Source organism: Caloenas nicobarica, chromosome 34 (genome assembly GCF_036013445.1).
Source record: "Caloenas nicobarica isolate bCalNic1 chromosome 34, bCalNic1.hap1, whole genome shotgun sequence".
Classification (NCBI taxonomy): domain Eukaryota; kingdom Metazoa; phylum Chordata; class Aves; order Columbiformes; family Columbidae; genus Caloenas; species Caloenas nicobarica.
The window spans coordinates 121,481-144,371 of NC_088278.1; the positions used below are offsets into that span (position 1 = coordinate 121,481).

The 22,891-nt window shown below is 63.9% G+C and overlaps 2 protein-coding genes across 2 annotated transcripts in view; both read left to right on the plus strand.

Moving 5' to 3' along the window:
- The first annotated feature begins 970 nt into the window (after positions 1-970).
- MAG (myelin associated glycoprotein) lies at positions 971-19,716 on the plus strand. The gene is made up of 8 exons (XM_065654643.1): positions 971-1,011; positions 4,809-4,874; positions 9,773-10,141; positions 12,546-12,842; positions 13,725-13,985; positions 15,304-15,564; positions 18,331-18,633; positions 19,616-19,716. The coding sequence occupies exons 2-8, from the start codon at positions 4,817-4,819 to the stop codon at positions 19,714-19,716; spliced, it is 1,650 nt and encodes a 549-aa protein (XP_065510715.1). The 5' UTR covers positions 971-1,011; positions 4,809-4,816.
- A 70-nt stretch (positions 19,717-19,786) lies between these two features.
- The window catches only part of LOC136000652 (upstream stimulatory factor 2-like), an 11,411-nt gene continuing 8,306 nt past the window's right edge, over positions 19,787-22,891 (plus strand). Inside the window, exons 1-3 of the mRNA XM_065654582.1 lie at positions 19,787-19,839; positions 20,015-20,102; positions 21,034-21,171. Of these exons, the coding sequence (XP_065510654.1) occupies positions 19,787-19,839; positions 20,015-20,102; positions 21,034-21,171 (279 nt within the window). The remainder of the gene's footprint in view (positions 19,840-20,014; positions 20,103-21,033; positions 21,172-22,891) is intronic.

A 22,891-nucleotide genomic window follows, 5' to 3' on the forward strand; every position in this document is an offset into this window, starting at 1 on the left:
AAAAAAGGGGGAAATCGGGGTCGAATCTCGCCGGGGGTTTTTTTTGGGGGGTCCCCGAGCCCCCACAGACCCCAGTGACCCCTCTGGAGAACGGGGGGGGTGAGGGGAGGTGGGGGAGGGGGCGCGTATTCCTGCCCCCCCCCCCCCCCGTGCTGCTGCACATTTTGGGGCTTAAAACCAGGTGTCCGGGGTCCCAGTTGACGCCCAAGGGTGTTGGGGGGACCCAGGAGTTCGGGGGAGGACCCAGGCGTTCGGGGGGGGACCCAGGCGTTCGGGAGGGAACCCAGGAGTTCGGGGGGGACCCAGGAGTTCGGGGGGGGACCCAGGCGTTCGGGAGGGACCCAGGAGTTCGGGAGGGAACCCAGGAGTTCGGGGGGGACCCAGGCGTTCGGGGGGGGACCCAGGAGTTCGGGAAGGACCCAGGCGTTCGGGAGGGGACCCAGGCGTTCGGGGGGGACCCAGGAGTTCGGGGGGGACCCAGGCGTTCGGGAGGGAACCCAGGAGTTCGGGAGGGACCCAGGTGTTCGGGAAGGACCCAGGCGTTCGGGAGGGGACCCAGGCGTTCGGGAGAGACCCAGGAGTTCGGGAGGGACCCAGGAGTTCGGGAGGGACCCAGGAGTTCGGGGGGGGGACCCAGGCGTTCGGGGGGGGACCCAGGCGTTCGGGGGGGGACCCAGGAGTTCGGGGGGGGACCCAGGCGTTCGGGAGGGGACCCAGGCGTTCGGGAGGGACCCAGGCGTTCGGGGGGGGACCCAGGCGTTTGGGAAGGACCCAGGAGTTCGGGAAGGACCCAGGCGTTCGGGCCACAGGGTGTCATTAGGGCCTATTGTGTCTCCCAAGGACCCAGGCGTCCGGGCGGGACCCAGGCGTCCGGGGTGGCCCTGCCCCCCCTGCCCTCCCCCCCTCCCCCTGGTACATAATCCCGGCCCCTCCCCCCCACCCTCACACTCGGACGCCTGGGTCCCTTCCCCGGACGCCTGGGTCCCTCCTCAGGGCACCCACTTCGTACTGGTAAGTGGGGGGACGGGGGGGTCCCCGGACGCCTGGGTCCCACCCGAACACCTGGGTCCCTCTCGGATGCCTGGGTCCCTCAGAACTCCTGGGTCCCCCCCGGACGCCTGGGTCCCTCAGAACTCCTGGGTCCCCCCCGGACGCCTGGGTCCCTCAGAACTCCTGGGTCCCCCCCGGATGCCTGGGTCCCTCAGAACTCCTGGGTCCCTCCCGGACGCCTGGGTCCCTCAGAACTCCTGGGTCCCTCCCCGGACGCCTGGGTCCCTCCCGGACGCCTGGGTCCCTCAGAACTCCTGGGTCCCTCTCGGATGCCTGGGTCCCTCAGAACTCCTGGGTCCCTCCCCGGATGCCTGGGTCCCTCAGAACTCCTGGGTCCCTCAGAACTCCTGGGTCCCTCCCCGGACGCCTGGGTCCCCCCCGGACGCCTGGGTCCCTCAGAACTCCTGGGTCCCTCCCCGGACACCTGGGTCCCTCCCCGGACGCCTGGGTCCCTCCCGGACGCCTGGGTCCCTCAGAACTCCTGGGTCCCTCCCCGGACGCCTGGGTCCCTCAGAACTCCTGGGTCCCTCCCCGGACGCCTGGGTCCCTCAGAACTCCTGGGTCCCTCAGAACTCCTGGGTCCCTCCCGGATGCCTGGGTCCCTCAGAACTCCTGGGTCCCTCCCCGGACGCCTGGGTTCCTCAGAACTCCTGGGTCCCCCCGGACGCCTGGGTCCCCCCTGGACGCCTGGGTCCCTCAGAACTCCTGGGTCCCCCCCGGACGCCTGGGTTCCTCAGAACTCCTGGGTCCCTCCCCGGACGCCTGGGTCCCTCCCGGACGCCTGGGTCCCTCAGAACTCCTGGGTCCCTCAGAACTCCTGGGTCCCTCCCGGATGCCTGGGTCCCTCAGAACTCCTGGGTCCCTCCCCGGACGCCTGGGTTCCTCAGAACTCCTGGGTCCCCCCTGGACGCCTGGGTCCCCCCTGGACGCCTGGGTTCCTCAGAACTCCTGGGTCCCCCCGGACGCCTGGGTCCCTCAGTGGTGACCCAGGGGACCCAGGTGTCCGGGTGTCCCCCCCCTCTTCCCCTTGTCGGGGGGAGGTGACATCACTCTGTCTCGGGGACAAATGTCCCCTTGTGGCCTCGGTGGCACCACCAGGCTCTGCAGGGACCCAGGCGTCCGGGAGGGACCCAGGCATCCGGGTGGGGACCCAGGAGTTCGGGAGGGGACCCAGGAGTTCGGGAGGGACCCAGGCGTCCGGGGGTGGGGGACACACAGAGGGTCCCTTTGTCCCCTGGGGCCGTGGGGGTGACACCGGCGCGTCAGGAATGTGTCCGATGGCAGCGTGGGGGGGACCCAGGAGTTCGGGGAGGGACCCAGGAGTGCCCCAGGGACCCAGGAGTGCCCCAGAGACCCAGAGGTTCAGGAGGGACCCAGGAGTGCCCCAGGGACCAGGAGTTCAGGGAGGGGACCCAGGCGTTCGGGAGGGGACCCAGGCGTTCGGGAGGAGACCCAGGCGTTCGGGAGGGACCCAGGCGTTCCAGAGGGACCCAGGCGTCCGGGAGGGACCCAGGCGTCCGGGGGGGAGGGGCCGCTGGGGCTGTTGTCACTTGTCACCGCCTGGGACCGTCAGGCACTGGGGACAATGGGGACAATGGGGGACAGTGACGGGGCGGGGGGGGGGCCGGGGACAATGGGGACAGTTGGGGACAATGGGAGACAGTGACACTGGGACAGACTGGGGACACTGGGAGGGGACACGGGGGGTTACTGGTTATACTGGGAGGGGACATTGGGGATACTGGTTATACTGGGAGGGGACACTGGGGGATACTGGGAGATACTGGGAGAGGACATTGGGGACACTGGTTATACTGGGAGGGGACATTGGGGATACTGGTTATACTGGGAGAGGACATTGGGGACACTGGTTATACTGGGAGGGGACATTGGGGATACTGGTTATACTGGGAGGGGACACTGGGGACACTGGGGGACAATAGAGGGCACTGGGAGGGAACGTTGGGGACACTGGGGCATACTGGTTATACTGGGAGGGGACACTGGGGGATACTGGGAGGGGACATTGGGGATACTGGGGGATACTGGGAGATACTGGGAGGGGACATTTGGGATACTGGTTATACTGGGAGGGGACACTGGGGACACTGGGGGATACTGGTTATACTGGGAGGGGACACTGGAAGACAATGGGAGGGAACCGTTAGGATACTGGAGGATACTGGGACATACTGGGAAGGAACATTGGGGACACTGGGGCATACTGGTTATACTGGGAGGGGACACTGGGGGATACTGGGAGATACTGGGAGGGGACATTGGGGACACTGGGGGACACTGGTTATACTGGGAGGGGACATTTGTGATACTGGTTATACTGGGAGGGGACACTGGGGGATACTGGTTATACTGGGAGGGGACATTGCGGACACTGGGGGATACTGGGAGGGGACATTTGGGATACTGGTTATACTGGGAGGGGACACTGGGGACACTGGGGCATACTGGTTATACTGGGAGAGGACACTGGGGGATACTGGGAGATACTGGGAGGGGACATTGGGGACACTGGTTATACTGGGAGGGGACACTGGGGACACTGGGAGATACTGGGAGGGGACATTGGGGACACTGGTTATACTGGGAGGGGACACTGGGGACACTGGGGGATACTGGTTATACTGGGAGAGGACATTGGGGACACTGGTTATACTGGGAGGGGACACTGGAAGACAATGGGAGGGAACCCTTAGGATACTGGAGGATACTGGGACATACTGGGAAGGAACATTGGGGACACTGGGAGGGGACATTGGGGACACTGGGGCATACTGGTTATACTGGGAGGGGACACTGGGGGATACTGGGAGATACTGGGAGGGGACATTGGGGACACTGGGGGACACTGGTTATACTGGGAGGGGACATTTGGGATACTGGTTATACTGGGAGGGGACACTGGGGGATACTGGGAGATACTGGGAGGGGACATTGGGGACACTGGGGGACACTGGTTATACTGGGAGGGGACATTTGGGATACTGGTTATACTGGGAGGGGACACTGGGGGATACTGGGAGATACTGGGAGGGGACATTGGGGACACTGGGGGATACTGGTTATACTGGGAGGGGACATTGGGGGATACTGGGAGATACTGGGAGGGGACATTTGGGATGCTGGTTATACTGGGAGGGGACACTGGGGACACTGGGGCATACTGGGAGATACTGGGAGGGAATGTTGGGTACACTCGGGATACTGGGACGTACTGGGAGGGGACGTTGGGGACACTGGTTGTACTGGGAGGGGATACTGGGTGCACTGGTTATACTGGGAGGGGACACTGGGGACACTGGTTATACTGGGAGGGGACAGCGAGGGCCCTGGGGGATACTGGGATGTACTGGGAAGAAATGTTGGGGACAATGGGGGACACTGGTTATACTGGGAGGGGACACTGGTTATACTGGGAGGGGACACTGGGGACACTGGGAGGGGGCACTGGGGACACTGGGGGATACTGGGACATACTGGGAGGGGACACTGGTTATACTGGGAGGGGACACTGGGGACACTGGGGGACACTGGTTATACTGGGAGGGGACACTGGGGACACTGGGGGACACTGGTTATACTGGGAGGGAACACTGGGGACACTGGGGGACACTGGGGGACACTGGTTGTACTGGGAGGGGACACTGGGGACACTGGGAGGGGACACTGGTTGGCGCTGGGGATACTGGTGGCGCTGGGAGGGGACGCGGGTTGTACTGGGGACACTGGTGTCCCCCCAGTCCCCGCCATGGCCCCGCTGGTCGCCGCCCTCCCCAGTTTGGTGCTGCTGGTGACGCTGCCCCCAGGTACTGGGAGGGACTGGGAGGGACTGGGATGAACTGGGGGGAACTGGGGGGAACTGGGAGGGACTGGGAGGGACTGGGATGGACTGGGAGGGGACTGGGAGGAACTGGGAGGGACTGGGAGGAACTGGGAGGGACTGGGATGGACTGGGAGGGGACTGGGAGGAACTGGGGGGAACTGGGAGGGACTGGGAGGGACTGGGGGGAACTGGGAGGGACTGGGAGGGAACTGGGAGGGACTGGGAGGGACTGGGAGGAACTGGGATGAACTGGGATGAACTGGGAGGGGACTGGGGGGAACTGGGAGGGACTGGGATAAACTGGGATGAACTGGGATGAACTGGGAGGGACTGGGGGGAACTGGGAGGGAACTGGGATGAACTGGGAGGGAACTGGGAGGGACTGGGATAAACTGGGATGAACTGGGATGAACTGGGAGGGAACTGGGATGGACTGGGAGGGACTGGCAGGGACTGGGGGGAACTGGGGGGAACTGGGGGGAACTGGGAGGGAACTGGGATGGCCATAATAGCTCCCCCAGAACCCCATTATCAGACCCCATAACTCCTCAAATCCCCATTATTATCCCTAACAGCCCCCAAACCCCCATTATTAGCCCCAATAGACCCCCGAACCCCCATTATTAGACCCCAGAGGATGCTCAGAACCCCATTATCAGACCCCATAGCCCCCCCGAACCCCCTTATTAGCCCCAATAGACCCCCGAACCCCATCATCAGCCCCCATAGCCCCCCGAACCCCGTCATTAGCCCCAATAGACCCCCCAGAACCCCATTATCAGACCCCAGAGCCCCCCCAGAACCCCATTATTAGCCCCAATACCCCCCCAATCCCCATTATCCGACCCCATAGCCCCCCCAAACCCCGTCATTAGCCCCAATAGACCCCCCGAACCCCCTTATTAGCCCCAATAGCCCCCCCAAACCCCATTATCAGACCTCATAGCCCCCCCGAACCCCCTTATTAGTCCTAATACACCCCCAATCCCCATTATTAGCCCCAATATACCCCCCGAACCCCCTTATCAGCCCCCATAGCCCCCCCAAACCCCATCATTAGCCCCAATAGCCCCCCCAAACCCCATTATCAGCCCCCATAGCCCCCCGAACCCCATTATCAGACCCCATAGCCCCCCCAAACCCCATTATTAGCCCTAATACACCCCCAAATCCCCATCATTAGCCCCAATAGAGCCCCCCAATCCCCATCACCAGCCGCCATAGCCCCCTGAGCCCCGTCATCAGCCCCAATATACCCCCCGAACCCCATTATCCGCCCCCATAGCTCCTCCAAACCCCATTATTAGCCCCAATAGACCCCCTCGAACCCCCTTATCAGCCCCCATAGCCCCCCCAGAACCCCATTATCAGCCCCCATAGCCCCCCCAAACCCCATTATTAGCCCCAATAGACCCCCTGAACCCCCTTATCAGCCCCCATAGCCCCCCCAGAACCCCATTATCAGACCCAATGGCCCCCCCAAACCCCATTATTAGCCCCAATATACCCCCCAATCCCCCTTATCAGCCCCCATAGCCCCCCGAACCCCGTCATGAGCCCTAATAGACCCCCCAGAACCCCATCACCAGCCCCCATAGCCCCCCTGAACCTCATCATTAGCCCCAATATACCCCCCAATCCCCATCATTAGCCCAAATAGAGCCCCCGAACCCCATTATCAGACCCCGTAGCTCCTCCAAACCCCATTATTAGCCCCAATATACCCCCCGAACCCCCTTATTAGCCCCAATAGACCCTTGAACCCCGTCATGAGCCCTAATAGACCCCCCAGAACCCCATTATCAGCCCCCATAGCCCCCCAATCCCCATTATTAGACCCAATATACCCCGCAAACCCCCTTATTGAGCCCCAATAGACCCTCGAACCCCGTCATTAGCCCCAATAGACCTCCCAGAACCCCATTATCAGACCCCATAGCCCCCCGAACCCCCTTATTAGCCCCAATAGCCCCCCCAAACCCCATTATCAGACCCCATAGCCCCCCCGAACCCCATTATCAAACCCAATAGCCCCCCAATCCCCATCACCAGCCCCAATATACCCCCCCAAACCCCCATTATCAGACCCCATAGCCCCCCGAACCCCCTTATCAGCCCTAATAGACCCCCCAGAACCCCATTATCAGACCCCATAGCCCCCCTGAACCCCATCATTAGCCCCAATAGCCCCCCAATCCCCATTATCAGACCCCGTAGCCCCCCGAACCCCATCATTAGCCCCAATATACCCCCCCGAACCCCCATTATTAGACCCCATAGCCCCCCTGAACCCCCTTATTAGCCCCAATAGCCCCCCCCAGAACCCCCTTATTAGCCCCAATAGCCCCCTGAACCCCGTCATTAGCCCAAATATACCCCCCAATTCCCATTATCAGACCCCATAGCCCCCCCCAAACCCCCTTATTAGCCCCAATATACCCCCTGAACCCCATTATCAGCCCCAATAGAGCCCCCGAACCCCATCATCAGCCCCCATAGCCCCCCCAATCCCCATCATTAGCCCCAATATACCCCCCAAATCCCATCATGAGCCCCAATAGACCCCCCAGAACCCCATTATCAGACCCCATAGCCCCCCTGAACCCCATCATTAGCCCCAATAGCCCCCCAATCCCCATTATCAGACCCCGTAGCCCCCCCGAACCTCCTTATTAGCCCCAATAGACCCCCTGAACCCCCATTATTAGACCCCATAGCTCCTCCAAATCCCATTATTAGCCCCAATATACCCCCTGAACCCCATTATCAGCCCCAATAGCCCCCCGAACCCCATCATGAGCCCCAATATACCCCCCAATCCCCATTATCCGACCCCATAGCCCCCCCAGAACCCCATTATTAGCCCTAATACACCCCCAAATCCCCATCATTAGCCCCAATAGAGCCCCCCAATCCCCATCACCAGCCCCCATAGCCCCCCGAGCCCCGTCATCAGCCCCAATATACCCCCCCGAACCCCATTATTAGCCCCAATAGACCCCCCAATCCCCGTTATTAGCCCCAATAGACCCCCAGAACCCCATCATCAGCCCCCATAGCTCCTCCAAACCCCATTATTAGCCCCAATATACCCCCCGAACCCCCTTATCAGCCCCCATAGACCCCCGAACCCCATCATTAGCCCCAATATACCCCCTGAACCCCCATTATCCGACCCCATAGCCCCCCTGAACCCCATCATTAGCCCCAATAGCCCCCCAATCCCCATTATTAGCCCCAATATATTCCCCAATCCCCATTATTAGCCCCAATAGCCCCCCCGAACCCCCTTATCAGCCCCCATAGCCCCCTGAACACTGTCATTAGCCCCAATAGACCCCCCAATCCCCATTATCAGACCCTGTAGGCCCCCGAACCCCCATCATCAGCCCCCATAGCCCCCTGAACCCCGTCATTAGCCCCAATAGCCCCCCCAGAACCCCATTATCAGCCCCCATAGCCCCCCAATCCCCATTATTAGACCCAATATACCCCCCAAACCCCCTTATTGAGCCCCAATAGACCCTCGAACCCCGTCATGAGCCCTAATAGCTCCTCCAAACCCCATTATTAGCCCCAATATACCCCCTCGAACCCCCTTATCAGACCCCATAGCCCCCCCAGAACCCCATTATCAGACCCAATGGCCCCCCCAATCCCTATTATTAGCCCCAATATACCCCCTTGAACCCCGTCATCAGCCCCCATAGCCCCCCAAACCCCGTCATGAGCCCCAATAGTCCCCCCAGAACCCCATTATCAGACCCCATAGCCCCCCAAACCCCCATTATTAGCCCCAATATACCCCCCAATCCCCATTATCAGACCCCATAGCCCCCCCGAACCCCATTATTAGCCCTAATACACCCCCAAATCCCCATCATTAGCCCCAATAGAGCCCCCGAACCCCATCATTAGCCCCAATATACCCCCCAAATCCCATCATGAGCCCCAATAGCCCCCCCAGAACCCCATTATTAGCCCCAATAGACCCCCCCAATCCCCATCATTAGCCCCAATATACCCCCCAATTCCCATTATCAGAACCTGTAGCCCCCCCAGAACCCCCTTATCAGCCCCAATAGCCCCCCGAACCCCATCATGAGCCCCAATAGCCCCCCCAGAACCCCATTATTAGCCCCAATAGCCCCCCCAAACCCCGTCATCAGCCCCAATATACCCCCCGAACCCCCTTATCAGCCCCCATAGCCCCCCAATCCCCATCATTAGCCCCAATATACCCCCCAATCCCCATCACCAGCCCCCGTAGACCCCCGAACCCCATCATTAGCCCCAATATACCCCCCAATTCCCATTATCAGACCCCATAGCTCCCCCAGAACCCCATTATTAGCCCCAATAGCCCCCCCAAACCCCCTTATCAGACCCCATAGCACCCCCAAACCCCATTATCAGCCCCAATAGCCCCCCCAGAACCCCATTATTAGCCCCAATAGCCCCCCCAATCCCCATTATTAGCCCCAATATACCCCCCAATCCCCATTATCAGACCCCATAGCCCCCCTAAACCCCATCATTAGCCCCAATACACCCCCAGAACCCCATTATCAGCCCCCATAGCCCCCCCAGAACCCCATTATTAGCCCCAATAGCCCCCCCAATCCCCATCATTAGCCCCAATATACCCCCCAAACCCCATTATTAGCCGCAATAGACCCCCTGAACCCCATCACCAGCCCCCATACCCCCCCAGAACCCCGTCATTAGCCCTAATAGACCTCCCAGAACCCCATTATTAGCCCTAAGAGACCCCCAAACCCCATTATTAGCCCCAATAGACCCCCCGAACCCCATCACCAGCCCCCATAGCCCCCCAATCCCCCTCCCCATCCCCGACGCCTCCGTCCCGCCGTCCGGCAGGCGCGGCCGGGGCTCCGTGGGCCGCCTGGCTGCCCCCGCGCGTGGCGGGGCTGTCGGGCTCCTGCGCGGCCGTGCGCTGCCGCTTCTCCTTCCCCGACGAGCTGCGGGCGCCGCGGCCGGGGGGGCTCTGGCTGTTCGGCAGCCCGTACCCCCGCGGCCTCCCGCCCGTGGTGGCGCGCTCGCGGGGCGGCCGCGTCCACGAGAGCTTCGCGGGCCGCGCCAGGCTGGCGGGGGACACGGCGCAACGCGACTGCTCGCTGCGCCTCGGGCCGCTCGGCCCCGAGCTGGCCGGGAAATATTATTTCCGGGGGGACCTGGGGGGTTACAACCAGTTCAGCTTCTCGGAGCATACGGAGCTGGAGGTGTGGGGTGAGTTCTTGGGGGGGCCGGACGCCTGGGTCCCTTTTTGGTTTAGGGCTCCCGGACGCCTGGGTCCCTTTTGGTTTAGGGCTCCCGGACGCCTGGGTCCCTTTTTTATGGGGTGCAGGGGGCTCCCGGACGCCTGGGTCCCCTTTTGGTTTAGGGCTCCCGGACGCCTGGGTCCCATTTTTATGGGGTGCAGGGGGCTCCCGGACGCCTGGGTCCCTTTTTGGTTTAGGGCTCCCGGACACCTGGGTCCCTTTTGGTTTAGGGCTCCCGGATGCCTGGGTCCCTTTTTGGTTTAGGGCTCCCGGACGCCTGGGTCCCTTTTGGTTTAGGGCTCCCGGACGCCTGGGTCCTTCTTTATGGGGTGCAGGGGGCTCCCGGACGCCTGGGTCCCTTTTTGCTTTAGGGCTCCCGGACACCTGGGTCCCTTTTTGGTTTAGGGCTCCCGGACGCCTGGGTCCTTCTTTATGGGGTGCAGCGGGCTCCCGGACGCCTGGGTCCCTTTTTGGTTTAGGGCTCCCGGACGCCTGGGTTCTTCTTTATGGGGTGCAGGGGGCTCCCGGACGCCTGGGTCCCCTTTTGGTTTAGGGCTCCCGGACGCCTGGGTCCCTTTTAGTTTAGGGCTCCCGGATGCCTGGGTCCCTTTTAGGTTTAGGGCTCCCGGACGCCTGGGTCCCTTTTGGTTTAGGGCTCCCGGACGCCTGGGTCCTTCTTTATGGGGTGCAGCGGGCTCCCGGACGCCTGGGTCCCTTTTTGGTTTAGGGCTCCCAGACGCCTGGGTCCTTCTTTATGGGGTGCAGGGGGCTCCCGGATGCCTGGGTCCCTTTTTGGTTTAGGGCTCCCGGACGCCTGGGTCCCTTTTTATGGGGTGCAGGGGGCTCCCAGACGCCTGGGTCCCTTTTTAGTTTAGGGCTCCCGGACGCCTGGGTCCCTTTTAGTTTAGCGCTCCCGGACGCCTGGGTCCCTTTTGGTTTAGGGCTCCCGGACGCCTGGGTCCCTTTTTGGTTTAGGGCTCCCGGACGCCTGGGTCCCCTTTTGGTTTAGGGCTCCCGGACGCCTGGGTCCCTTTTTGGTTTAGGGCTCCCGGACGCCTGGGTCCTTCTTTATGGGGTGCAGGGGGCTCCCGGACGCCTGGGTCCCCTTTTTGGTTTAGGGCTCCCGGACGCCTGGGTCCCTTTTAGTTTAGGGCTCCTGGACGCCTGGGTCCCTTTTGGTTTAGGGCTCCCGGACGCCTGGGTCCCTTTTTGGTTTAGGGCTCCCGGACGCCTGGGTCCCTTTTGGTTTAGGGCTCCCGGACACCTGGGTCCCTTTTTGGTTTAGGGCTCCCGGACGCCTGGGTCCCTTTTGGTTTAGGGCTCCCGGACGCCTGGGTCCCTTTTTATGGGGTGCAGGGGGCTCCCGGACACCTGGGTCCCCTTTTGCTTTAGGGCTCCCGGACGCCTGGGTCCTTCTTTATGGGGTGCAGGGGGCTCCCGGACGCCTGGGTTCCTTTTTGGTTTAGGGCTCCCGGACGCCTGGGTCCCTTTTGGTTTAGGGCTCCCGGACGCCTGGGTCCTTCTTTATGGGGTGCAGGGGGCTCCCGGACGCCTGGGTCCCCTTTTTGGTTTAGGGCTCCCGGACGCCTGGGTCCATTTTGGTTTAGGGCTCCCGGACGCCTGGGTCCCCTTTTTGGTTTAGGGCTCCCGGACGCCTGGGTCCTTTTTTAGAGAGTTGGGGAGGGTGACCCGGACACCTGGGTCCCCCCCCGAACTCCTGGCTCCCTGGGGCACTCCTGGGTCCCCCCCGGGGCACTCCTGGGTCCCCCCCGAACTCCTGGGTCCCCCCCTGAACTCCTGGCTCCGTGGGGCACTCCTGGCTCCCTGGGGCACTCCTGGGTCCCCCCCGAACTCCTGGGTCCCCCCCTGAACTCCTGGCTCCCTGGGGCACTCCTGGGTCCCCTCCCGAACTCCTGGCTCCCTGGGGCACTCCTGGGTCCCCCCCCGGGGCACTCCTGGGTCCCCCCCGAACTCCTGGGTCCCCTCCCGAACTCCTGGCTCCCTGGGGCACTCCTGGCTCCCTGGGGCACTCCTGGGTCCCTCCTGAACTCCTGGCTCCCTGGGGCACTCCTGGGTCCCCCCCGAACTCCTGGCTCCCTGGGGCACTCCTGGGTCCCTCCTGAACTCCTGGCTCCCTGGGGCACTCCTGGGTCCCCCCCTGAACTCCTGGCTCCCTGGGGCACTCCTGGGTCCCTCCCGGGGCACTCCTGGGTCCCCCCCGAACTCCTGGGTCCCCCCCTGAACTCCTGGCTCCCTGGGGCACTCCTGGGTCCCCTCCCGAACTCCTGGCTCCCTGGGGCACTCCTGGCTCCCTGGGGCACTCCTGGGTCCCCCCCGACCCCCCATTTCCCTTTCCCCCGCTCCCCGTGCAGAACACCCCGCCCTGGACGTCCCCCCGGAGCTGGTGGCCGGAGCTGAGGCCGAACTTCGCTGCCGCGTCCCCGACAACTGCCCCGAGCTGCCGCCCCGGCTCAGCTGGGAGGGGGCCGAGGAGCTTCTGGAAGGTTCCGCGCGGCAGCGGCGCCAGGACGAGGACGGAGCCGCCACCGTCTGGTCCGTCCTGCGGTTCCGGCCGCGGCGCCAGGACGGGGGGCGCCGGGTGACGTGCCGGGTCACGTTCGACAACAGCACCTTGGAATTCGCCGCCAACGCCACCCTGGACGTGCAGTGTGAGCGGCGGCCCGGACGCCTGGGTCCCTCTCCCGGACGCCTGGGTCCCCTCCCGGACGCCTGGGTCCCTCTCCCGGACGCCTGGGTCCCCTCTCGAACTCCTGGGTCCCTCTCCCGGACGCCTGGGTCCCCTCCCAAAATCCTGGGTCCCTCCCGAACTCCTGGGTCCCTCCCGAACTCCTGGGTCCCTCTCCTGGACGCCTGGGTCCCCTCCCGAACTCCTGGGTCCCTCTCCCGGACGCCTGGGTCCCCTCCAGAACTCCTGGGTCCCCTCCCGAACTCCTGGGTCCCTCTCCCGGACGCCTGGGTCCCCTCTCGAACTCCTGGGTCCCCTCTCCCGGACGCCTGGGTCCCCTCCCGAACTCCTGGGTCCCTCCCGAACTCCTGGGTCCCCTCCCCGAACTCCTGGGTCCCTCCCGAACTCCTGGGTCCCCTCCCCGAACTCCTGGGTCCCCTCCCCGAACTCCTGGGTCCCCTCCAGAACTCCTGGGTCCCCTCCAGAACTCCTGGGTCTCCTCCCCGAACTCCTGGGTCCCTCCCGAACTCCTGGGTCCCCTCCCGAACTCCCGGGTCCCTCCCTGAACTCCTGGGTCCCCTCCAGGACTCCTGGGTCCCTCCCGGACTCCTGGGTTCCTCCCGAACTCCTGGGTCCCCTCCCCGAACTCCTGGGTCTCCTCCCGAACTCCTGGGTCCCCTCCCAGACTTCTGGGTCCCTCCCGAACTCCTGGGTCCCCTCCCGGACTCCCGGGTCCCCTCCCGGACGCCTGGGTCCCCCGAACTCCTGGGTCCTTCCCGACCTGTGTCCCCCTGAACCTCTATGTCCCCCGAACTCCTGGGTCCCTCCGGACGCCTGGGTCCCTCTAACCCCTGCCCTCCCCCAGACGAGCCGCAGATTCTGGACGTGTCGGGTCCGGGCGAGGTCGTCGAGGGCTCGGACGTGGAATTGAGCTGCGAGGCCGAGGGGCAACCACCCCCCTTGCTCTCCTGGTTCCGGGGGCCCACGGTGCTGCAGGAGGAACCAGTCGCCACCAGTTTGCGACTGGTTTTGCCGCGGGTGGAACCGGACGACGCCGGCACCTACAGCTGCGTGGCCGAGAACCGGCACGGCCGCCACAACCGGAGCGTCGAGCTGCACGTGGCCTGTGAGAACCTGCAGGGGGCGCCCTCGGGCTTGGGGTGAAGCGGGGGGCATGCCTGGGTTCTCCCCGTGGGGCATGCCTGGGTCCCTTCTCCAGGGGGTATTCCTGGGTCCCGTTGTTGGGGGATCGCTTCTTGGGGCACTCCTGGGTCCCTTTTGGGGCATGCCTGGGTCCCTTCTCCGGGGGGTATTCCTGGGTCCCGTTGTTGGGGGATCGCTTCTTGGGGCACTCCTGGGTCCCCTTCCTGGGGCACTCCTGGGTCCCTTTTGGGGCATGCCTGGGTCCCTTCTCCGGGGGGTATTCCTGGGTCCCGTTGTTGGGGGATCGCTTCTTGGGGCACTCCTGGGTCCCCTTCCTGGGGCACTCCTGGGTCCCTTTTGGGGCATGCCTGGGTCCCTTCTCCGGGGGGTATTCCTGGGTCCCGTTGTTGGGGGATCGCTTCTTGGGGCACTCCTGGGTCCCCTTCCTGGGGCACTCCTGGGTCCCTTTTGGGGCATGCCTGAGTCCCTTCTCCGGGGGGTATTCCTGGGTCCCGTTGTTGGGGGATCGCTTCTTGGGGCACTCCTGGGTCCCCTTCCTGGGGCACTCCTGGGTCCCTTTTGGGGCATGCCTGGGTCCCTTCTCCGGGGGGTATTCCTGGGTCCCGTTGTTGGGGGATCGCTTCTTGGGGCACTCCTGGGTCCCCTTCCTGGGGCACTCCTGGGTCCCTTTTGGGGCATGCCTGGGTCCCTTCTCCGGGGGGTATTCCTGGGTCCCGTTGTTGGGGGATCGCTTCTTGGGGCACTCCTGGGTCCCCTTCCTGGGGCACTCCTGGGTCCCTTTTGGGGCATGCCTGGGTCCCTTCTCCGGGGGGTATTCCTGGGTCCCGTTGTTGGGGGATCGCTTCTTGGGGCACTCCTGGGTCCCCTTCCTGGGGCACTCCTGGGTCCCTTTTGGGGCATGCCTGGGTCCCTTCTCCGGGGGGTATTCCTGGGTCCCGTTGTTGGGGGATCGCTTCTTGGGGCACTCCTGGGTTCCCTTCTGGGGGGCACACTCTCCTTGGGGCACTCCTGGGTCCTTTCTTGGGGTACTCCTGGGTCCCCCTGCGGCTCCCTGGGTGCATTGGGAGGGTCTCTACTGTGTCCTCTCCCGGACACCTGGGTCCCTCCCGAACTCCTGGGTCCCTCCCGAGCTCCTGGGTCCCCCCCAAACTATTGGTCCCCGAACTCCTGGGTCCCCCCGAACTCCTGGGTCCCCCAAACTCCCGGCTCCCCTATGAGGGAGAAATCGGGAGGTCCCCCCGAACTCCTGGGTCCCCTCTCACCCTCTCTCCTCCCCCCAGACGCCCCCCGCCCCCCCACCCTGAACGGCTCCCTGTGGGTCGTGGCCGGGGAGCCCTTGACCTTGACCTGCGGCGCCTCGTCCCACCCGCTGCCCATCGTGTCGCTGTCGCGGGGCCGCCGCCTGGTGGCCGTGGCCGTGTACGAGCCCCAGGTGACCTTGACCGTGGGGGCGGCGCGGCCCGAGGACGGGGGGGAGTATTTGTGCCGGGCCGAGAACCAGCACGGCCAGAGCAGCCGGGCCTTCAATGTCAGCGTGCAGTGTGAGCTTGGGGGGTTATTGGGGGGGGCTATGGGGGGGTATTGGGGTCCCTAAGGGGGGTATTGGGGGGTCTAGGGGGGGTATTGGGGTCCCTAAGGGGGTTATTGGGGGGTCTATGGGGGGTATTGGGGTCCCTAAGGGGGTTATTGGGGGGTCTAGGTGGGGTATTGGGGTCCCTAAGGGGGTTATTGGGGGGTCTATGGGGGGTATTGGGGTCCCTAAGGGGGGTATTGGGGGGTCTATGGGAGGTATTGGGGTCCCTAAGGGGGTTATTGGGGGGTCTATGGGAGGTATTGGGGTCCCTAAGGGGGTTATTGGGGGGTCTAGGTGGGGTATTGGGGTCCCTAAGGGGGTTATTGGGGGGTCTATGGGGGGTATTGGGATCCTTAAGGGGAGTGTTGGGGGGTCTATGGGGGGTATTGGGATCCTTAAGGGGAGTGTTGGGGGGTCTATGGGGGGTATTGGGGTCCCTAAGGGGGTTATTGGGGGGTCTATGGGGGGTATTGGGGTTCCTAAGGGGGTTATTGGGGGGTCTAGGGGGGGTATTGGGGTCCCTAAGGGAGGTGTTGGGGGGTCTATGGGGGGTATTGGGGTCCTTAAGGGGAGTGTTGGGGGGTTATTGAGGGTCTAGGAGGGGTATTGGGGTCCCTAAGGGGGTACAGGGGGGTCTATGGGAGGTATTGGGGTCCCTAAGGGGGTTATTGGGGGGTCTAGGGGGGGTATTGGGGTCCCTAAGGGGGTTATTGGGGGGTCTATGGGGGGTATTGGGGTCCTTAAGGGGGTATTGGGGGGTCTATGGGGGGTTTTGGGGTCCCTAAGGGGGTTATTGGGGGGTCTATGGGAGGTATTGGGGTCCCTAAGGGGGTTATTGGGGGGTCTAGGTGGGGTATTGGGGTCCCTAAGGGGGGTGTTGGGGGGTCTATGGGGGGTATTGGGGTCCTTAAGGGGGTGTTGGGGGGTCTATGGGGGGTTTTGGGGTCCCTAAGGGGGTGTTGGGGGGTCTATGGGGGGTTTTGGGGTCCCTAAGGGGGGTATTGGGGGGTCTATGGGGGGTGTTGGGATCCTTAAGGGGAGTGTTGGGGGGTCTATGGGGGGTATTGGGGTCCCTAAGGGGGGTATTGGGGGGTCTATGGGGGGTATTGGGGTCCCTAAGGGGGGTATTGGGGGGTCTATGGGAGGTATTGGGGTCCCTAAGGGGGTTATTGGGGGGTCTAGGGGGGGTATTGGGGTCCCTAAGGGGGTTATTGGGGGGTCTATGGGGGGTATTGGGGTCCTTAAGGGGGTGTTGGGGGGTCTATGGGGGGTATTGGGGTCCTTAAGGGGGTTATTGGGGGGTCTATGGGGGGTTTTGGGGTCCCTAAGGGGGGTATTGGGGGGTCTATTTGGGGTATTGGGGTCCCTAAGGGGGGTATAGGGGGTCTATGGGGGGTATTGGGGGGTCTATGGGGGTTATTGGGGTCCCTAACGGGGGTGTTGGGGTCCCTATGGGGGGTATTGGGGGGTCTATGGGAGGTATTGGGGTCCCTAAGGGGGTTATTGGGGGGTCTATGGGGGGTATTGGGGTCCCTAAAGGGGGTTATTGGGGGGTCTATGGGGGGTATTGGGGTCCCTAAGGGGGGTATTGGGGGGTCTATGGGGGGTATTGGGGTCCTTAAGGGGGTGTTGGGGGGTCTATGGGGGGTTTTGGGGTCCCTAAGGGGGGTATTGGGGGGTCTAGGGAGGGTATTGGGGTCCCTAAGGGGGTTATTGGGGGGTCTAGGGGGGGTATTGGGGTCCCTAAGGGGGGTATAGGGGGGTCTATGGGGGTATTGGGGAGTCTATGGGGGTTATTGGGGTCCCAAAGGGGGTGTTGGGGTCCCTATGGGGGGTATTGGGATCCTTAAGGGGAGTGTTGGGGGGTCTGTGGGGGGTTTTGGGGTCCCTAAAGGGGGTATTGGGGGGTCTATGGGAGGTATTGGGGTCCCTAAGGGGGTTATTGGGGGGTCTAGGGGGGGTATTGGGGTCCCTAAGGGGGTTATTGGGGGGTCTATGGGGGGTATTGGGATCCTTAAGGGGGTGTTGGGGGGTCTATGGGGGGTTTTGGGGTCCCTAAGGGGGGTATAGGGGGGTCTATGGGGGGTATTGGGGAGTCTATGGGGGTTATTGGGGTCCCTAACGGGGGTGTTGGGGTCCCTATGGGGGGTATTGGGATCCTTAAGGGGAGTGTTGGGGGGCCTATGGGGGGTATTGGGGTCCTTAAGGGGAGTGTTGGGGGGTCTATGGGGGGTATTGGGGTCCCTAAGGGGGGTGTTGGGGGGTCTATGGGGGGTATTGGGGTCCCTAAGGGGGGTATTGGGGGGTCTATGGGAGGTATTGGGGTCCCTAAGGGGGGTGTTGGGGGGTCTGTGGGGGGTATTGGGGTCCCTAAGGGGGGTATTGGGGGGTCTATGGGAGGTATTGGGGTCCCTAAGGGGGGTGTTGGGGGGTCTATGGGGGGTTTTGGGGTCCCTAAGGGGGGTATTGGGGGGTCTATGGGAGGTATTGGGGTCCCTAAGGGGGGTGTTGGGGGGTCTATGGGGGGTTTTGGGGTCCTTAAGGGGGTGTTGGGGGATCTATGGGGGGTATTGGGGTCCCTGAGGGGTTCTGTGGGGATCTATGGGGGGGTCTAAAGGAGTATGGGGGGGTTATTGGGAGTCTATGGGGGGTATTGGGGGGGCAAAAGGGGGGAGACATTTGGGGGTGTCCCCCCCACGGTGACACCCCCCTGTCCCCCCCCTCCTCCCCCCAGTCCCCCCCATCCTCCTGCCCGAGTCGCGCTGCACCCCGGGCGGGGAGGGGGCGCGCTGCGTCTGCTCGGCCTCGGCCTCCCCTGAACCCGCCGTCACCTTCGACCTCCCGTCGCGCAACGTCACCGTCGCCGAGGGTCACCGCGACTTCACCGTCACCACGCCCGGGCGGGGCACGGGCGGGGTCGTCACCGTCACCGGCGTCCTGACCCTGCGCGGGACCCTTGACCCCCGGTTGGCCGTCGTTTGCTCCGCCCACAACCCCCACGGGAGCGTCCGGCAGCAGCTGCGGTTCCACCACCCGGGTACGGCACCGGCGGCATCGGCGGCACCGGCACCCGCGCCCGGCGTCACCCCCCGGGGACGGTTATGGGCCGTGGGAATCCTTCCCGGCCTTTTCCCACGCCCCATTGAGCCCTTTGCAGGCCGTGGGAATCCTTCCCGGCCTTTTCCCACGCCCCATTGAGCCCTTTGCGGGCCGTGGGAATCCTTGCCGGCCTTTTCCCACGCCCCATTGAGCCCTTTGCGGGCCGTGGGAATCCTTCCCGGCCTTTTCCCACGCCCCATTGAGCCCTTTGCGGGCCATGGGAATCCTTCCCGGCCTTTTCCCACGCCCCATTGAGCCCTTTGCGGGCCGTGGGAATCCTTCCCGGCCTTTTCCCATGCCCCATTGAGCCCTTTGCGGGCCGTGGGAATCCTTCCCGGCCTTTTCCCACGCCCCATTGAGCCCTTTGCGGGCCGTGGGAATTTTCCCCGGGATTTTCCCACGCCCCATTGAGCCTTTTGCAAGGCATGGGAATTTTGCTCAGGATTTTCCCACGCCCCATTGAGCCCTTTGCGGGCCGTGGGAATTTCCCCAAGGGTTTTCCCACGCCCCATTGAGCCCCTTGCGGGCCGTGGGAATTTTTCCCAAGGTTTTCTGACACCCCATTGATCCCTTGCAGGGGTTTTAATTGCCCCCAAATTACTTATTTGCCCCCCCCCGTGCTATTTGCCCTCCCCTGCTCCCCCAATTTGCCCCCAGCCCCTATTAGGGGGGGGCACAAGAAAGTCCCACCATCAATCCCACACCCCATGGGAGGGGGTTATAATCGCCCCCCACTATTTTATTTGCCCCCCCGCCCAGGGCATAATCACCCCCCCGGGGTTTATTTGCCCCCATCAAGGTGGGATTTCCCCCCCCAAATCCCCTCCCAGCCCCTTGGGGGGAGGTCCCCACGGTGGGGGAAGGGTTATTGCCCCCGGGGGGGGTTATTCCCCGCCATGACCCCCCGGTTTTCCCCCCAGGGGGGCTGGTTTGGGCCAAGGTGGGGCCGGTCGGGGCCGTCGTCGCCTTCGCCATCGTCATCGCCCTCGTCTGCTACCTCAGCCAGAGCCGCCGCAAGTGAGACACGCCCCCCCGGGCTGGCCCCGCCCACCCACGGGGGGCCACGCCCACGGGGGGCGGGGCCAGCCTTTATGGCGGGGGGGGAGGGAGGCGCCCAACCAATGGGAAGGGAATACGCCCAATGGTGTCCAAATCCTATAGGAGAGGCCACGCCCCCTGGGAGGCCACACCCACACGAGGCCACGCCCCCCCCATTGGCCACACCCCCCTGGGGGGTGGGGGAGGGGAAACTGAGGCACGCGGGGGGGGCGGTGGGGGCAGAGGTCAGCGTGTGACCCTTGACCTTTGACCTCATGCAGGAAGGCAGCGGGAAGCCCCGAGGTGACCCCGGTGCCACCCCCGGCCGGGGGGGGGGACCCTGAACACGAGGGGCGACCCCCCCTGCCGGTAATGGGGGGAGAATGGGGGGACATGGGGGGTTATGGGGCGCAGGGGGATATGGGGGGACGTGGGGGATAATGGGGGAGATGGGGGGACGTGGGGGGACAGGGGGATGTGGGTGATAATGAGGGGACGGGGGGGACATGGAGACAGTGGGGGATAATGGGGGGATGTGGGGGGACATTGGGACACATGGGGGGACACGGGGATATGGGGGATAATGGGGGGATGTGGGGGGACATTGGGACACATGGGGGTTATGGGGATAAGGGGGGGACATGGGGACAATGGGGGACAGGGGGACATGGGGGATAATGGGGGGATATGGGGGGACTTGGGGACATGGGGGGACACGGGGATATGGGGGATAATGGGGGGATGTGGGGGGACATTGGGACACATGGGGGTTATGGGCATAAGGGGGATAAGGGGGGGACATGGGGACAATGGGGGACAGGGGGACATGGGGGATAATGGGGGGATATGGGGGGGACTTGGGGACATGGGGGGACTTGGGGGAACAGGGGGACACGTGGGGGATAATGGGGGGACACGTGGGGGATAATGGGGGGGATATATGGGGATGAGGGGGACATTGGGGGGAATTTGGGGACATGGGGGGGATATGGGGGGACAGGGGGACACATGGGACGGGGGATATGGGGGGACAGGGGGATATGGGGGGACATGGGGGATAATGGGGGGATGTGGGGATGGCGGGGACATTGGGGGGGACATGGGGACACATGGGGGTTATGGGGGATATGGGGACAGGGGGACATGGGGGGATAAGGGGGGGACTTGGGGGGACAGTGGGGATAATGGGGGGATAATGGGGGGCCATGGAGATAAGGGGGAATATGGGGGATAATGGGGGGCCATGGGGGGCCATGGGGGTGACCTCGTGTGACCCCGCCGCCCCCCGCTTTGTCCCCAGCGCCGCTGGTTGGGCGGAGCCGTCGGCCGCTGGGCGCTGGGGGAGGGGCCGGGAACCCCCCCCGACCCGGCCCCTCCCCCCCCCGCCAAACCCGCCCGGGGACCCCCCGACGACCCCCCCGAATACGCCGAGATCCGCGTCAAGTGACCACGCCCACCCCCCGGCCACGCCCACCGCCTCCTGGCCACGCCCACCCCCCCTCCTGGCCCCGCCCACCAGCCTCCAAGCCCCACCCCCCCATTGATGGAAAATCCCATTGAGGCTTCAGGCTCCGCCCACCGGGGGCTCTGGCCACGCCCATTGGCCCCAAACCACACCCACCCACCTCCTGGCTCCACCCACCACTTCCTGGCCACACCCCCTGACCTCCAAGCCCCGCCCCCCATTGATGGAAAATCCCATTGAGGCTTCAGGCTCCGCCCACTGGGGGCGCCGGCCACGCCCATTGGGTGCTAAGCCCAGCCCCCGCTGGACACGCCCACCATCCCATGGCCACGCCCACCAGTTCCTGGCCACGCCCACCGGCCTCCAAGCCCCGCCCCCATTGATGGAAACTCCTGTTGAGGCTCCAGGCTCCGCCCACTGGGGATCTGGCCACGCCCTCCCCCTTTGGCCACGCCCACCCGGCGGCAAGAGGCTCCGCCCACATTCCAGGCCCTGCCCCCCACTCAAGCCCCGCCCCCCCCGTGGCCCCGCCCCCTCCACAGGCCCCGCCCCCCCCGTTATTTATTGCCCCCCCCGGGGGTTCCCCACTAATTAACGCCCTTAACGAGCCCCCCGTGACCTTTGACCCCCGTGACCCCCCCCAATAAACGGAGGTGCCCGAGGCCACGCCCACCTGTGGGGGGAGGGGCGGAAGGGGGCGGGGCTATGGGGGTGGGGGAGGGGTCTCTAGGGCCCCCCGGGATGTATACGGGGGTCTATAGGTGCCCCCGGGCACTATGGGGAGCTATAGGAGCCGCTATAGGGGCTCTACCAGGTGCTATAGGGGACCCCATAGGGTCCCCGGGTCGCTATAGGGGCTCTGCTGGGTCCTATAGGGCTCCTCGTGTTCCTATAGGGGCTCGTCTGGGTCCTATAGGGGCTGTTCTGGTTTCTATAGGGCCCCCACAGCTCTTATAGGGGCTCATTTAAGTCCTATAGGGCCTCTTCTGTTCCTATAGGGGCTCTTCTGGGTTCTATAGGGCGCTCTATGTTCCTATGGGGACCCATCTGGGTTCTATAGGGGCTCTTCTGGTTTCTATAGAGCCCCCCCAGCTCCTATAGCGGCTCTTCTGGATCTTATAGGGGCTCATCCGGATTCTATAGGGTCTCTCTGCTTTTCTATAGGGGCCGTTCCAGTCTCTATAGGGTCCCCCAGTTCCTATAGGGGCTCATCTGGGTCCTATAGCGCCTCTTCTGGACCCTATAGGGGCTTTTCTGGGTTCCATAGGGTCCCCCCCCCCCACTTCTATAGGGGCTCATCTGGGTCCTATAACCCCCCCCTGCTCCTATAGCGGCTCTTCCGGTTCCTATAGGGGCTTTTCCGGTCTCTATAGGGTCCCCCCCGTTTCTATAGAAGCCGTCCAACTCTATAGGGGCTCTTCCGGTTCCTATAGGAGGCCCCCCCCCATTCTATAGGCGCCCATCCGGGTCCTTTAGGGCCCCCCCAGTTCCTATAGGGACTCCTCCGGTTCCTATAGGGGCTTTTCCGGTCTCTATAGGGGCTCTTCCGGTTCCTATAGGGGCTTTTCCGGTTCCTATAGGGTGTGTCCCCCCCTCCCCCCATCCGGGTTCTTTCCGCCCCTCCCCCTTCCCCTGACGTCACCTCCGCCCTCCCCCCCTTCCCGGAAGTGACGCAGCGGTGGCGCGGTGGGCG